Source organism: Chiloscyllium punctatum, chromosome 14, assembly GCF_047496795.1.
Source record: "Chiloscyllium punctatum isolate Juve2018m chromosome 14, sChiPun1.3, whole genome shotgun sequence".
NCBI lineage: Eukaryota > Metazoa > Chordata > Chondrichthyes > Orectolobiformes > Hemiscylliidae > Chiloscyllium > Chiloscyllium punctatum.
The window spans coordinates 5,284,889-5,297,736 of NC_092752.1; the positions used below are offsets into that span (position 1 = coordinate 5,284,889).

The 12,848-nt window shown below is 44.8% G+C and overlaps 1 protein-coding gene across 1 annotated transcript in view; it reads right to left on the reverse strand.

Moving 5' to 3' along the window:
* LOC140485572 (palmitoyltransferase ZDHHC5-A-like) overlaps positions 1–12,848 on the reverse strand; it is a 49,362-nt gene that overhangs the window by 4,795 nt on the left and 31,719 nt on the right. Inside the window, exons 5-6 of the mRNA XM_072583815.1 lie at positions 6,796–6,949; positions 4,386–4,582 (exon numbers count right to left, since the gene is read on the reverse strand). Of these exons, the coding sequence (XP_072439916.1) occupies positions 4,541–4,582; positions 6,796–6,949 (196 nt within the window). The 3' untranslated portion in view covers positions 4,386–4,540. The remainder of the gene's footprint in view (positions 1–4,385; positions 4,583–6,795; positions 6,950–12,848) is intronic.

The following is a 12,848-nucleotide window of genomic DNA, read 5'->3' on the forward strand; positions in this document are numbered from 1 at the left end:
GAGGGGGTTGGACAGGTTGAGGCAGTCAGTGCCACAACAGCAGTTGGAAATGAACAGCCTACTACAGCTCTTGACTCAATAGTTCATTCCTCTAAACACCTCCAATTCTGACCTCTAATACATCCTGGTTTTAATTACTGCACCAAAACATCTGTGCCCTTAGCTACTGGGGTTCTAAGAGCTGGAATTCCCTCCCCAAACATCACTATTTTTCTCTCCTACATTAGGTCACACCTTATTGCTTTGACCAAACTACTGATCATCTCTGATAATATCCCCTTATGTGATTTAATGCCAAATGATTCACAGCATCCTTGCAAATTTTTGAGTTGGTTTATTATATTAAAAGCACTATTTAAATACAAACTCCACCAGCCAAGTTGCCGACTGTGTTACAGCTCCACCCCTGCAGAACTGAATGAATGCACAATATTTACACCAAGCCTCTGGCTCCCTCTAGGGGTCTGGAAATGGTGAACCATCAAAATCATGTTTCATTTCCTGGCTTAAGACCCAGGCTAATAAAAATCTCAGCCTGCAATATTTAATTGAAAGCTGTAATGCTTCAAGGATCACCTTGCCCCTGTCTTCTCAGTTGTGTGCTCCATCGCTTCTCTGAGCCTAGAAGCCATTAATTGAACTGTGATGAACTTATGTCTTAAATTTACTTTTATTGTCAGGTATGACTTCTGTCATTCATATAGGTGCCATGGTCAGGTGATTTCTAACGTTTCTCAATGTATTTTTCTTGTAAAAGTACACATGACAATAAATTCAATATCTATAAGGTTGAAGCACATACTTCTGTGCACTGTCCAAAGTGATGACATCTTCCAGATGAGATGCTGAACTGGGCTCTCTCCACCCTCTCAAGTGGATATAAAAGATCTGTAGCTTTATTTCAAAGAACAGTGGGGCAAATGCTTATGGCTAAAGTAACAGCCCTGTTTAAAAAGGCAGGGAGGGAGAGGACAGGAAACAATAGGTCTGTTAGCTTGATCTCTGTCGCTAGGAAGATCTTGGAGTCCATTATCAAGGATGAGATTGAGGAGTACTTTTGTTCAGTTCTGGTCACCTCATTAAAGGAAAGATTTGATGTGCAGAGGAGATTTACTAGGATGCTGCCTAGAATGGAGGGCTTGTCTTATGACGAAAGATTGAGGGGGCTTTTCTCACTGGAGCAAAGAAGGATGATAGGTGACTGGATAGAGATGTACAAAATAGAGTCATAAAGTCTTAGAGATGTACAGCATGGAAACAGACCCTTCAGTCAACCAGATATCCTAACCTAATCTAGTCCCACTTGCCAGCACCTGGCCCATATCCCTCCAAACCCTTCCTATTCATGTACCCATCCAGATGCCTTTTAAATGTTGTAATTGTACCAGCCTCCACCATTTCCTCTGGCAGCTCATTCCATTCATACACCACCCTCTCCGTGAAAAAGTTACCCCTCAACTCTCTTTTATATCTTTCCCCTCTCACCCTAAACCTATGCCCTCGAGTGCTGGATTCCCCCACTCCAGGGAAAAGGTCTTGTCTATTTATCCTATACATGCCCTTCATATTTTTATAAACCTCTAATTAGGTCACCCCTCAGCCTCCGACACTCCAGGGAAAACAGCCCCAACCTATTCAACCTCTCCCTATCACTCTAATCCTCCAACTCTGGCAACATCCTTGTAAATCTTTCTTGAATCATTTCAAGTTTTACAATATCCTTCCGATAGGAGGGAGACCAGAACTATACACAATATTCCAACAGTGGCCTAACCAGTGTCTTGTAACAGCTGCAACATGACCTCCCAACTCCTGTACTCAATACTCTGACCAATAAAGGAAAGCATACCAAACGCCGTCTTCACTATCCTATCTACCTGCGACTCCACTTTCAAGGAGCTATGAACCTGCACTCCAAGGTCTCTGTTCAGCAACACTCCCTCGGACCTTACCATTAAGTGTATAAGTCCTGCTAAGTTTTGATTTCCCAAAATGCAGCACCTTGCATTTATCTAAATTAAACTCCTCAGCCCACTGGCCCATCTAATCAAGATCCTGTTGTAATCTGAGGAAAGCTTCTTCGCTGTCCAGTACATCGCGAATTTTGGTGTCATCTGCAAACTTACTAACTATACCTCTTATGCTCACATCCAAATTATTTATATAAATGACGAAAAGTAGTGGACCCAGCACTGATCCTTGTGGCACTCCACTGGTCACAGGCCTCCAGTCTGAAAAACAACCCTCCACCACCACCCTCTGTCTTCTACCTTTGAGCCAGTTCTGTATCTAATTGGCTTGTTCTCCCTGTATTCCATGAGATCTAACCTTGCTAACCAATCTCCCATGGGGAACCTTATCGAATGCCCTACTGAAGTCAATTTCGATCACGTCTATCACTCTGTCCTCACCAATCCTCTTTGTTACTTCTTCAAAAAACTCAATCAAGTTTGATGAGAAGCATAGATACAGTGGATAGCCAGATGTTTTCCCAGGACGGAAATGGCTATCATGATGGGGCATAATTTTAAGGTGATTGGAGGAAGGTTGAGGGGAGATGTCAGAGGTAGGTCCTTTACTCAGAGTGGTGGGTGCGTGGAATGCACTGCCAGCAGCGGTAGTAGAGTCAGATACATTTGGGACATTTAAGCGACTCTTGGATAGGCACATGGATGATAGTAAATTGAAGGGTATGTAGGTTAGTTTGATCTTAAAGTAGGACAAAATGTCAACACATCATCATGGGCTGAAGGGCCTGTACTATTCTGTACTGTTCTACATTCTAGTACTTGGAATTGCATACTAAAGTAGGGCTGAGTCAGCACGACTTCATCAAAGGAAAGTCATATCTGACAAATCTGTTTCAATTTTTTAAGGTAAAAATTGGTAAATCATGTTGCAGCTGTATAAAAACTTCAGTTAGGCTATTTCTGGAATATTGCATACAGTTCTAATTGCGACACTGTGAGAAGGATGTGGAGTCTTTGGAAAGGGTACAACAAAGGTTAAGCAGGATCTTGCCTGGTTTCAAGGGTATTAGCTATAAGGAGAGATTGTTTTCACTTGAATATCAGAGACTGAGGGGCAAGCTGATAGAAGTTTATAAAATTATGAGAGTCATGGATAGAATGGATAGTCAGTCTTTTTCCCAAGGTAGAAGTGTCAATTACTTGGGGTCATATGTTTAAAGTAAAAAGGGGGAATGTTTAAAGGAGATGTGAGAGGCAAGTTTATTTTTAAACACAGAGGGTGTTAAATGCTTGGAATGTGCTGCCAGATGAGGTGGTAGAACCAGACAGAATAGCAATGTTTAAGAGGCAGTTTGACAGATACATGAATAGGCAGGGAACAGAGGGATATAGATGATGAAGAGACAAAAGGTTTTTAGTTTCGAAAGGCATCAGTGCAAGACTTGGCGTGCTGAAGGGCCTGTTTCTGTGCTGTATTGATCTTTGTTCTGTTCTTTGAACTTTTAGTCATAAACAAATTTGGAAATATTATGTTTATTTCCCACATCACAGTTAATATATAGGTCGTTAATAGCTGGGGCCCAAATACTGATTGTGGTACCCCACTGGTAACAGGCTGCCACCCCCAGATGAACTATTTATTGCAATTTTCTGTTTCTGGCTGTTAACCAATTCTGAGTCCATGGCAACATACCACCATACCTCACCCATGCAACCCTCCCAAATCCATGTGCTTGTTTGTTGGCTTACTAAACCAAACTGTGTGGGGCTTTATCAAAATTTTGAAAATCCTAATCCAGGGGATCTACTTTATCTCTGCTGGAAGTAACATTCTCAAAAAGAGGTTTGTCCATCATGATCTCCCTTTCTTTAATCAGATGCAAGCCGGCTGTTTCCCTTAGCTGGACAGGAGGTTGGAGGACTAGAACCAGGGGACACACAGTCTTAGAGTAAGAACTGGGTCATTTGGGATTGAGATGAGGAGGAATCTCTTCACTCAGAGGGTGGTGAATCTTTGGAATTCCCTACCTCAGAGGGCTGTGGATGTGCTGTCACTGAGTATGGTTAAGTTGCGAATGATAGATTTGTTGTTCTGAGTGACATTAGAGTACATGGAGATGTGCAAAAATATGGCTTTGAGGTAGATAACCAAGCATGGTCTAGAATAGTGCCGTGGACTTCAGGGGATGAGTGACCTACTTCTGCTCCTACATCCTATGAGAGGTGTGTATGGCCAATCAGATAACTTGGTGATGTGAGCAATTGGATCAATAATAGCAACATCACATGGAGTAACCAATGATCACGTTCTAGAAGCCTTCATTCTTTTGTCAGTATGTCATATAAAGCATAAATGCTGTGAATCAAAGGGCTCTTCCAGCAAATCAGTGCTTCCAACCCACTGTCACAACTTACCATCAAAGTTGGGGTCAACTCTTCTGCAGACAGGAACAGCCAAGCCTCAATGTGGTAGAAAAGTGTGTGAGCTTACTGGCACCTGGGCAACGAGGTCCTCGTGTACAACTTCACCTGCACGGCACCTTCCACAGCCAAACTCTTCACCTTCATCGTTACTCATTGCAACTGGACAGCAAATTGGAAACTGTTTGGTGCTACAGGCAAATCAATAAAACAATTGATGCGAAAGGTTATAAAAGGTTAGGAAGCAAAAGAAAACTGGAATGTTATTATGTGGTCTGAAAACTGTGACACAAATCTCCTTTTTTTGGACCATCAAAACACACTTACAATCTCTGCACCCCTATTCCACACACTTGACCATCCTCCAAGTTCCACTGCCCCACCTTGGTGGCTATGCCTTCAGCTGTAAGGGCCCGAAGTGCTGGATTCTCTCCTAAACTTCTCTGCCTCTTTCCTCCCCAGTTTCCAAGGTCTCAGTCTCTTGGACGTAATATCTAGTTATCTGGCTGTGTGTCAGGTTTTGTTTGGTAATTGCTCCTGGGAAGCTGTTAAAAGAGCTGTGCATGATGTCACTGTTATCACTTGTACTACTGAGCACCAGACTGCCCTAGAAGATGTCCATGGGCTCATTTTACTTGTGAATGGGAAGAAGTATAACACTGCAATGGGCAACATTTACATGGAGTGCCTGTGATTAAGCTGGAATAGAGGGTCCGCTCCCACATACCTCCTGCAAAACTATCAAGAAAATTGTCTTCAGCTACTGTGGTCCTCTAATGGTGGGGAAGAGCATGTTAAAGTTGCTTCCTGCAAAAAACAGTTTCTTGGCAAGCTGGAGATAAGGAGAGGCGTAGAGTGCAGGTAGGAGGGTGGGGGTGCGGGTGGAGTCAGAGGCCATGAGCAAAAGGTTAGACTAGCAGACACAAAACATTATGACTTGAGTAGGAAGCCTCTGATGCTGTCTGGAGAACCAGGAAGAAGAATTGGAGCAGGCATGCAACTACTCAATATTGGTCACACCAATAGGCAACAGCCCTTAGTTGGAGAAGCCTCATGGAGTGAGCGAGTGAGAGACAGCAGGACAACAGCCAGCAATTGGAGCAGAAATCCAGGCTGGTGGCTGATCACTGAAGAACCAGGGCTATGAACAGTGCAGATCAGAACCACTGCCAGCTAGTTGTAAAGCTGAGAACTGGACATGGATTAAGCCAACAACTTCTGGAGACCTCTGTAGAAAATCAGGGTAAACACCCTTCCCTTTCCCAACAATACACACCCACCCCCCAAACCGCCACCACCACCTGGTTTGGGAGGTCATGAGGAAAGAAGTGTCCCTTGTGTCTGGGAGGCAAAGTAATCAGCCTTACGGTGTCAGGGGAAGCATGCAGTGATTGCTTCCCTCACTGAACTTACTGACAATGAGGAGTTAAGCCATGTGACTATATCTTGATGGATCTGCAACATCAGGTGAATACCCATGGTAAATAATTAATTCCTCTGAGCCAAGCTTTTCCATTAAAAGGTTGATACAGGGTTATTGGAGGTGGAATTAAGAATCACTGTTTTATAATGCTGGTGGGGTGCATGTGTTTAAAACCCATGTCACACAATTTTAAATCCCTCCAGAGCACTTGCGCAGTCCTCCTCTGCCTCAAACCCGCCAGTCTGAACAGGTTTCTGTACAACGCTCCTAACCATTCCTCCCCTGGTTCTATCTCGTCCACCTAGGATCTGTTAAAAATCTTGGGACCACTTCCTCCAGTTAAAACGCTGAGCAAATCTGAGCTGACATCTTTTCAAAAAGTCACGTTGGTCAAGAACCTTGACTTTGTGTTAAGTCATTGAGTTGTCTGCTATGGTTAACTTCTATAAGGGGAAGAGAAAATGCAATGAGAATGGTGTTAATAGTCAGGAACAATGAATGATTGATACAAGTAGGATCAGCTGGGCTATATAGGCTATTCTGGACAGTTAGGACAAGGCTGGCTACAGATTGTTTTCAAAAGATCAGGGTAATTATAGCTGAAGGAAGATATTGACCTAATCCAGGAGCAGGTTTGGCCAGAGTAAATACAGCAGATGGTATAAACAGGGTTGTTACCGTATACAGCTCAGCCATAGTAATTACAGGAGGGAGGGGTTAGTTGGGGAGGCTGTAGCGGAGGGCGTGGTCAGTACTGTTGCAGGGGAGTTGACGATCGAGTCAGTCACGGGATGGGTGGTGTCTTAGTGCAGCTTCACGGAAAAGGAGTGCTCAGTGCCATTACAGAGAGAGAGATGGTCAGGGAAATAATGGGAGCTGGGCTGGGGGAGGGAGCTGTATTGGAAGAGTTAGGCAGAACACTTAACTCTGTTCTGTATGGAGCAGAAAAATTACACAAGCCGGTTTGGTCAGGGTACTTACAGTTGCTGGGGTAGCAAAGGAGCGAATCATTGCACTGTTGTGAGTCAAGTGAGGTTGGTCAGTGGGAGAGTCACCAGACGGAGCTACAACAGACAGTGGGATTTGCTCCTGGTGATGATTTATTTTTTGGGATTTCTTGACGGACTTCACATGGCTGCAATGAAAATAAAAGTTACATAGTGATGTTGACTTGTCGTTCTTCACATTTAGATTGATATTTCATCAGATAAAAACAGCATCCTAATTTATATTAGTTCATTAATTCCCAAGTTATGGATACTGCTGATACACTCAGCAATATTTCCTTATTGTGCGGGCTTTCAGACTAGCGGGGTTTGGCTGAAAGGGCAGTTACATGTTCCTCCTGCAGAAGGTGGCAGGTGAGAGACACGACACATGTCTCTGCCGACCACATCTGTGGGAAGCGCACCCAACTCCAGCTCCTCGAAAACAAAGTTAGGGAACTGGAGCTGGAGCTGGATGAACTGGGGATCATCCGGGAGGCTGAGGGGGAAATTGAGAGGATGTACAGGGAGGTGGTCACTCCCCAGACACAGGATAAGGATAGTTGGGTTACAGTCAGGGGGAGGAAAGGGACCCAACTGCTTTCAGATATGTAGCTCTGATTCCCACCCTCTTACCAAACTAGTTTAAACCCTTCCGAAACATACGAGTAAATCTCTGTAGCTATGAAGCACTCTCTGATTAGCAATGCTACATCCCCTCCTCTTTTTCCACCCTCCATGTACTTTTTAAACGTTCTAAACCCTGGATCATCTAGCAACCATTCCTGCCCCTATGAAATCCCCTGTGGCCGTTCCCCTCAGCAATAAGTATACCATTTTGGATACTGCTGGTGAGGATGGCCTACCGGAGAAAGCCATAGTTGTCAGGTCTCTGGCACTGAGCCCGGCACTGTGGTTCAGAAGGGAAGGAGGGGGAGAAAAGAAATGCGCTAGTGGTAGGGGACACAATAGTTAGACAGACTGATAGGAGATTTTGTGGTCAGGAACAGGACTCCCGGAAGGTATGTTGCCTCCCTAGTGTGAGGGTCCGGGATATCGTTGATTGGTTTTCCAGGATTCTGAAGGGGAAGGGAGAGCAGCAAGAAATTGTGGTCTATATTGGCACCAATGATATAGCCAGGAAAGGGATTGAGGATCTGAAAAATGACTACAGAGAAGCTGAAAAGTAGGACGAGTAGAGTAATCGGGTTTGCTACCAGTGCCACGAGATAGCAAGGTGAGGAACAGTCAGCGAATGCAGCTTAACACGTGGCTGCGAGGCTGGTGCAGGAGGGAGGGTTTCAGATACCTAGACCATTGGGATACCTTCTGGGGAAGGTAGGACCTGTACATGAAGGATGGCTGTACCTGAACTGGAGGGGCACAAATGTCCTGGGTGGGAGATTTACTCGTATGTTTCGGAAGGGTTTAAACTAGTTTGGTAAGAGGGTGGGAATCAGAGCTACATATCTGAAAGCAGTTGTAGATGGGGCAGTGACAGGATGTAGTGAATTGATCAGGAAGGTTTCTCACGTGATGAAACAAAGGGATCGGTTAAAGTGTGTCTGCTTTAATGCAAGGAGTGACAGAAATAAGAGTGATGAACTTACACCATGGATCAGTATTGGGGCTATGATGTTGCAGGCATAACTGAGGCGTGGGTTTCATAGGGGCAGGAATGGTTGCTAGATGATCCAGGGTTTAGAACGTTTAAAAAGTACATGGAGGGTGGAAAAAGAGGAGGGGATGTAGCATTGCTAATCAGAGAGTGCTTCACAGCTACAGAAACAAAAGGTTGTTGAGGAAGGTTTGTCGACTGAGTCATTATGGGTGGAAGTTAGGAACAGCAAGGGAGCAGCCACCTCATTGGGGCTTTTCTACAGACCTCTTAATAGCAGTAGAGAGACTGAAGAACTCATAGGCCGGCAGATTTTGTAAAAATGCAGATGTAGCAGGGTTGTTGTTATGGGTGACTTCAACTTTCCCAATATTGACCGGAACGTCCTTAATGCAGTTTTTGTCAGATGTGTTCAGGAGGGTTTCCTTACTCAGTATGTGGACAGGCTGATGAGGGGAGAGGCCATTTTGGATTTGAGCTAGGACAGGCAATGAGCTAGGACAGGCGTCAGGTCTCGCGGTGGGAGAACACTTTGGTGACAGTGACCACAACTGCCTCACATTTACCATAGCCTTGGAGAGGGAAAGGAGCAGTTACCAAGAGAAGATATTTAATTGGGGAAAAGGAAATTTTGTTGCTATCAGACAGGAGTTGGGCAGTACAGACTGGGAGCAATTGTTCCACAGAAAGGGCACAGCAGACATGTGGAAACTGTTTAAGGAGTAGTTGCGAGTGATGCACAAACTTGTTCCTCAGAGACAGGTAAGAGGGGTAAGATTAAGAAGCCTTGGATGACGAGAACAGAGGAGCTTCTCGTTAAAAGGAAGAAGACAGCTTACATAAGGTTGAGGAAGCAAGGATCTAGTACAGCTTTAGAGGATTACAGGCTTGCTTACAAAGGAGCTCAGAAATGAACTGAGGAGAGCCAGGAAGGGGCACAAGAAAGGCTTGGCAAATAGGATTGGGGAGAAGCCAAGGGAATTAGAGAATGATCAGGGAGAAGGTAGGGCCGATCAGGGATAGCGGAGGGAACTTGTGCATGGAATCTGAGCAGATAGGGGAAGCCCTAAATGAGTTTTTTGCTTCGGCTTTCACTAAGGAAAGGAACCTTGTTGTGGATGAGAACTTTGAGGTGCTGGGTACAGGCTTGAACAGATCAAGATTGATGAAGTTGATGTGCTGGAAATTTTGGCAAACATTAAGATCAATAAGTCCCCAGGGCCAGACCAGATTTATCCCAGGCTGCTCTGGGAAGTGAGAAAGAAGGTTGCTAAGCCGCTTGCGAAGATCTTTGCTTCCTCACTCTCCACGGGAGTCATACCAGCGATTGGAAGGAGGCAAATGTTGTTCCTTTTTTCAAGAAGTGGGTGACAAGACAGGTTGACAAAGGTCGAGCAGTGGATGAGGTGTATGTGGACTTCAGCAAGGCCTTTGATAAGGTTTCCCATGGTAGGCTCATTCATAAAGTCAGGAGGTATGGGATACAGGGAGATTTGGCTATCTGGATTCAGAATTGGTTGGCTGACAGAAGGCAGAGAGTGGTTGTAGATGGAAAGTATTCCGCCTGGAGGTCAGTGTTGAGTGGTGTCCAACAGGGTTCTGTTCTTGGGCCTCTGCTCTTTGTAGTTACCATAAATGACATGGATGAAGAGGTTGAGGGGTGGGTTAGCAAATTTGTAGATAACACAAAGGTTGTAGGTGCAGTTGATAGTATCAGGGGCTATTGCAGGCTGCAGTGCAACATAGGATGCAGGGCTGGGCTGAGAAATGGTAGATGGAGTTCAACCTGGATAAATGCGAAGTGATGCATTTTGGAAGGTCGAACGAATGCTGAATATAGGATAAAGGAACAGGATTCTTGGCAGTGTGGAGGAACAGAGGGATCTTGGTTTTCAAGTACATAGACCCCTCAAAGGTGAAACCCAAGGGTTAGAACATAGAACATTACAGCGCAGTACAGGCCCTTCAGCCCTTGATGTTGCACCAACCTGTCCTACCAATCTGAAGCCCATCTAACCTACACTATTCCATGGACGTCCATATGCTTTGTCCAATGACGACTTAAATGTACTTAAAGTTGGCGAATAAGACCATAAGACATAGGAGTGGAAGGCCATTCGGCCCATCGAGTCCACTCCGCCATTCAATCATGGATGATGGGCATTTCAACTCCACTTACCCACATTCTCCCCGTAACCCTTAATTCCTTGAGACAACAAGAATCTATCAATCTCTGCCTTGAAGACATTTAGCGTCCCGGCCTCCACTGCACTCCACGGCAATGAATTCCACAGGCCCACCACTCTCTGGCTGAAGAAATGTCTCTGCATTTCTGTTCTGAATTGACCCCCTCTAATTCTAAGGCTGTGTCCACGGGTCCTAGTCTCCTCGCCTAACGGAAACACTTTCCTAGCGTCCACCCTTTCCAAGCCATGTATTATCTTGTACGTCTCTATTAAGTCTCCCCTTAATCTTCTAAACTCCAATGAATACAATCCCAGGATCCTCAGCCGTTCCTCATATGTTAGACCAACCATTCCAGGGATCATCCATGTGAATCTCCGCTGGACACGTTCCAGTGCCAGTATGTCCTTCCTGAGGTGTGGGGACCAAAACTGGACACAGTACTCCAAATGGGGCCTAACCAGAGCTTTATAAAGTCTCAGTAGCACAACGGTGCTTTTATATTCCAACCCTCTTGAGATAAGTGACAACATTGCATTCGCTTTCTTAATCACGAACTCAACCTGCATGTTGACCTTTAGAGAATCCTTGACTAGCACTCCCAGATCCCTTTGTACTTTGGCTTTACGAATTTTCTCACCGTTTAGAAAGTAGTCTGTGCTTTTATTCTTTTTGCCAAAGTGCAAGACCTCGCATTTGTTCACGTTGAATTCCATCAGCCATTTCCTGGACCACTCTCCCAAACTGTCTAGATCCTTCTGTAGCCTCCCCACTTCCTCAGTACTACCTGCCTGTCCACCTAACTTCGTATCATCTGCAAATCTACTACCTTTGCAGGCAAAGCATTCCATACCTCTACTACCTCTGACATCTGTCCTATATCTATCACCCCTCAATTTAAAGCTATGCCCCCTCGTGCTCACCGTCACCATTCTTGGAAAAAGGCTCTCCCTGTCCACCCTATCTAACTCTCTGATTATCTTATATGTTGTTAAGAAACCATATGGTGTTTTGGCTTTCATTAATAGAGGGATCACGTTTAAGAGCCATGAGGTTTTGATGGAGCTCTCTAAGTCCCTGGTGAGGCCACACTTGAAATATTGTGTCCAGTTCTGGTCGCCCTACTAGGGGAAAGATACAGAGGTGAAAAATGTATTGCTGGAAAAGCACAGCAGGTCAGGCAGCATCCAAGGAGCAGGAGAATCAATGCTTCGGGCTTATGCAGTTTTCCAGCAACACATTTTTCAGCTCTGATCTCCAGCATCTGCAGTCCTCACTTTCTTCTAGAAAGATACAGAGGTTTTGGAGAGCGCGCAAAGAAGGTTTACCAGAATGCTGCCTGGACTGGAGGGCTTGTCTTATGAAGGGAGGTTGTCTAAGCTTGGATTTTTCTCTCTGGAGAGAAGGAGGAAGAGAAGTGACCTGATCAAGGCATACTAGGTAATGAGAGGCATGGATAGAGTCAATAGCCAGAGACTTTTCCCCAGGGGAGGCTGGCACGAGGGGTCATAGTTTTAAGATATTAGGATAAAGGTATAGAGGGGATGTCAGAGATTGGTTCTTTACGCAGAGAGTTGTAAATGCATGGAATATGTTGCCAGCGGTGGTGGTGGAAGCAGAGTCATTAGGGACAGTTAAGCGACTGCTGGACATGCACATGGACAGCAGTGAGTTGAGGGGTGCATAGTTTAGGTTATCTTAATTTTAAATTTAGATTAATCCTCGACACAACATTGTGAGTCGAAGGGCCTTTTCTGTGCCATACATTTCTATGTTCTATGTTTCATGGAACGTGGGCATCATTGGTAAGGCCAGCATTTGTTGCCCATCCCTCAAGTTCTTGCTTAGTCATTTCAGAGTTAATTTGAAGTCACCCACATTCCTTAAAGGTCATCTGTGAACCAAATGAGGTTTTTGTCATGACAATCAATGGTGGCTTAATACGCACTATGACAGGGATTACCTTTTATTTTCACATTTATTCATTAAATTCCAAAGTTCACCATGGTGGGATTTGAACCAGTGTTCTCCCAGCATTTGCCTGGGCCTCTGGATAACTAGTTTAGTGATACTCCCACTATACCACCATCTCACCTATTGTCAGCTCATCTCTAGTTACATTGAAAAAGTAATCTTGGGCCCTGCCCTCTCAACATAGGAACTATTATGGCAGTTTGATCTCACTGAATTGTCAGCTAGGCCTCTCGAGAGAGCAACTGAGATGCCCCATTGGTGATTTTGGTTTT